This window comes from Rhinopithecus bieti, unplaced genomic scaffold (assembly GCF_001698545.2).
Source record: "Rhinopithecus bieti isolate Rb0 unplaced genomic scaffold, ASM169854v2 scaffold_50799, whole genome shotgun sequence".
NCBI lineage: Eukaryota > Metazoa > Chordata > Mammalia > Primates > Cercopithecidae > Rhinopithecus > Rhinopithecus bieti.
Window position 1 is genome coordinate 475,393 of NW_016819917.1, and position 4,240 is coordinate 479,632.

The 4,240-nt window shown below is 39.5% G+C and overlaps 1 protein-coding gene and 1 pseudogene across 1 annotated transcript; both read left to right on the forward strand.

Moving 5' to 3' along the window:
• The first annotated feature begins 448 nt into the window (after window positions 1-448).
• LOC108520068 (zinc finger protein 600) lies at window positions 449-3,715 on the forward strand. Its single transcript, XM_017859346.1, has one exon. It carries the CDS (start codon window positions 476-478, stop codon window positions 2,387-2,389), a length of 1,914 nt encoding a protein of 637 aa, XP_017714835.1. The 5' UTR covers window positions 449-475; the 3' UTR covers window positions 2,390-3,715.
• LOC108520055 (putative zinc finger protein 137) lies at window positions 2,391-3,065 on the forward strand (annotated as a pseudogene).
• Window positions 3,716-4,240: the final 525 nt, after the last annotated feature.

Genomic DNA, 4,240 nt, shown 5'->3' on the forward strand with positions numbered 1-4,240 from the left:
GCTTTTGGTAATCCTTACATGAGGTTGTTGTCGATTATTTACCAATATTGTATATTGTGTGGGTTTTTGTTTTTTAGCATTTGTACATGGTAAATATGCTGTAAATATGAAGAATATATATTTTTCTCTTCATTGATGTGACAGTGATATGTTTTTTGCAAATTGTGATACACTTTAGGGTCACAGTGGAAAAACCCTCCTTACTTTTGGCTTACTCATGTTTGTGCCCTGTCAGTGTTTTGTCATGATATAGGAAATAGGTTTTCATGGAATTAATTTGAAGGACATGTAAATGCCCTTTATTTATTAAAGAATCTTACTCCTTTTGTGTTCCTAAACTTTGAAGATCATGTTTGGGCAGTTCAAAATAAGTATTGTTTTTGTGTCATATTTACACACTTCAGTATGATTTGCCATCTGGACTTAATTGGAAACCTATTGGTGTTTATATTTTGCAGATATCTCTTCCAAATGCATGATGAAGGAGGTGTCATCAACAGGGCAGTGCAATACAGAAGTGTTCCACACCGGGACAGTGCAAAGACATGAAAGTCATCACATTAGAGATTCTTGCTTCCGGGACATTGAGAAAGAAATTCAGGACATTGAGTTTCAGTGTCGAGAAGATGAAAGAAATGGCCATGAAGGACCCATGACAAAAATTAAAATGTTCACTGGTAGTACAGACCGACGTGATCAAAAAGATGCTGGAAACAAGCCTATTAAAGATCAACTTGGATCAAGCTTTCATTCACATCTGCCTGAACTGCACATATTTCAGATCAAAGGTAAAATGAGTAATCAACTTGAGAAGTCTACCAGTGATGTTCCCTCAGTTTCAACATCCCAAAGAATTTCTTGTAGACCCCAAATCCATATTTCTAATAACTGTGAGAATAATTCCCCAAATTCTTCATTACTCACAGAAGAACAGGAAGTACACATGACAGAAACATCTTTCCAATGTAATGAGAGTCGCAAAGCCTTTAATTGTAGCTCACTCTTAAGGAAACACCAGATAATCCATTTAGGAGACAAAATATATAAACGTGATGTATGTGGCAAGGTCTTTCATCACAAGCAGTACCTTGCAGGCCATCAGAGATGCCACACGGGTGAGAAACCTTACAAGTGTAATGAGTGTGGCAAGTCCTTCAGTCAGGTGTCATCCCTTACATGCCATCGTAGACTTCATACTGGAGTAAAACCTTACAAGTGTAATGAGTGTGGCAAGCTCTTTGGTCAAAATTCAGCTCTTGTAATTCATAAGGCAATTCATACTGGAGACAAACCTTACAAGTGTAATGAATGTGACAAGGCTTTTAATCAACAATCAAACTTTGCACGTCATCATAGAATTCATACTGGAGAGAAACCTTACAAATGTGAAGAATGTGACAAAGTTTTCAATCGCAAATCAACCCTTGAGACACATAGGAGAATTCACACTGGAGAGAAACCATACAAATGTAAGGTTTGTGACGCAGTTTTCACGTGGCATTCACAGCTGGCACGACACACCAGAATTCACACTGTAGAGAAAACTTACAAGTGTAATGAGTGTGGCAAGACTTTCAGTCACAAGTCCTCCCTTGTATGCCATCATAGACTTCATCGTGGAGAGAAATCTTACAAATGTACGGTTTGTGACAAGGCTTTCGCATGGAATTCACACCTGGTAAGACATACTAGAATTCACAGTGGAGAAAAACCTTACAAGTGTCATGAATGTGGCAAGACCTTTCGTCAAAATTCAGATCTTTTAGTTCATAAATTAATTCATCCTGGAGCACATTCATACAAATATGAAGAATGTGAAAAAGTTTTCAGTCGAGAATCAACCCTTGAGACACATAAGGTAATTCATACTGGAGAGAAACCATACAAATGTAAAGTTTGTGACAAGGCTTTTGCATCTCATTCCTATCTGGCAAAACATACTAGAATTCATAGTGGAGAGAAACCTTACAAGTGTAATGAGTGCGGCAAGACCTTCCGTCTGAAGTCATACCTTGTATGCCATCGTAGAGTTCATAGTGGTGAGAAACCTTACAAGTGTAATGAGTGTAGCAAGACCTTCAGTCAGAGGTCATACCTTCATTGCCATCGTAGACTTCATAGTGGTGAGAAACCTTACAAGTGTAATGAGTGTGGAAAGACCTTCAGTCACAAGCCATCCCTTGTATACCATCGTAGACTTCATACTGGAGAGAAATCTTACAAATGTACACTTTGTGACAAGGCTTTTGTGCGTAATTCATACCTAGCAAGACATACTAGAATTCACACTGCAGAGAAACCTTACAAGTGTAACGAATGTGGGAAGGCTTTTAATCAACAGTCACAACTTTCACTTCATCATAGAATTCATACTGGAGAGAAACCTTAGAAATGTGAAGCATGTGACAAAGTTTTCAGTTGGAAATCACACCTTAAAAGACAGAATTCATACTGGAGAGAAGCCATACAAATGTAAGGTTTATCACAAGACTTTTGGGAGTGATTCACACCTGGCACAACATACTGGAATTCACACCGGAGAGAAATCTTACAAGTGTAGTGAGTGTGGCAAAGCCTTTAGTGAGCAGTCAACAATTATTCGCCATCAGGCAGTTCATGGTGTAGGGAAACTGAACTAATGTAATGATTCTCACAAAGTCTTCAGTAATGCTAAAACCATTGCAAATCATTGGAGAATCCATAATGAAGAGAGATCTTACAAGTGTAACAAATGTGGCAAATTTTTCAGACATCGTTCATACATTGCAGTTCATTGCAAACTCATACGGGAGAGAAACCTTACAAATGTCATGACTGTGGCAAAGTCTTCAGTCAAGCTTCATCCTATGCAAAAACAGGAGAATTCATACAGGAGAGAAACCTCACAAATGTGATGATTGTGGCAAAGCCTTTACTTCATGTTCACACCTTATTAGACATCAGAGAATCCATACTGGACAGAAATCTTACAAATGTCACAAGTGTGGCAAGGTCTTCAGTCCGAGGTCACTCCTTGCAGAACATCAGAAAATTCATTTTTGAGATAACTGTTCCCAATGCAATGAGTATAGCAAACCATCAAGCATTAATTGAAATTAGAGTCAAATCAGCATTGATTTGAGTTTGTATTGACTTAACATTGAGTTCAAGCCTTAATTGACATTAAAGTGTTTATGTTAAGAGGATTGAGCCAGGTGCGGTGGCTCACGCCTGTAAGCCCAGCACATTGGGAAGCCAAGGCACGTAGGTCATTTGAGGTCAGGAGTTTGAAACCAGCATGGCCAACAGATGTGAGCCACTTTTCCCAACCTGTTTTCTGTTTCTTATTTTCTATTTTTCTTTTTTGAGATAGTGCTTTTTAAAGAGATAGTACTTTTTTGAGACAGTAGTTTTGAAAAGGGATATACCATAGTGCTTTTTAACAGGGATATCAGGCTGGGCACAGAGGCTCACGCCTGTAATCCCAGCACTTTGGGAGGCTGAGGCTGGTGAATCATGAGGTCAAGAGATTGAGACCAGCCTTGCTAACATGGTGAAACCCCGTCTCTACTAAAAATACAAAAAATTAGCCAGGGGTGGTGGCGGGTGCCTGTAGTCCCAGCTACTCAGGAGGCTGAGGCAGGAGAATGGTGTAAACCCAGGAGACAGAGCTTGCAGGGAGCCGAGATCGCACCAGTGCACTGTAGCCTGGGCGACAGAGTGAGAGTCTGTCTCAGAAAAACAAAACAAAACCAAAAAAAAAAAAACCAGGATATGAGAGCCAGACAAGGTGGCTCATCCCTACAATCACAGTACTTTGGTAGACCGACTTGAGTGGATCACCTAAGGTCAGAAGTTCAAGAGCATCCTGGCTAACATGGTGAAACCCCATCTCTACTAAAAATAAAAAAGTTAGCCAGGGGTGGTGGTGTGCACCTTTAGTTCCAGCTACTTGGGAAGCCGAGGCACAAGAATTGCTTACACCTGGGAGGCAGAGGTTGCAGTAAGTCAATATCATCCCACAGTACTGCAGCCAGGGCGGCAGAGTAAGTCTCCATCTCAAACAAATACACAAACAAAAAATAGGAAAAAAAGAGACATCAAAAATTCTTTTGTTCTCATTGTATAATAGACTTCCTTTTTTGTCTTTCTGGTTCCTCTTCATTTTTCTATTTATTTATTTATTTATTTATTTTTTGCAGTTTGAGATAAATCTTCATTTTAAAAGTTTTATTTCTGGCCGGGCGTGGTGGCTCACGCG

Excerpts from the sequence above, each read along its gene's own strand:
- LOC108520068 (XM_017859346.1), top strand. The coding sequence starts at position 476 with ATGATGAAGGAGGTGTCATCAACAGGGCAGTGCAATACAGAAGTGTTC.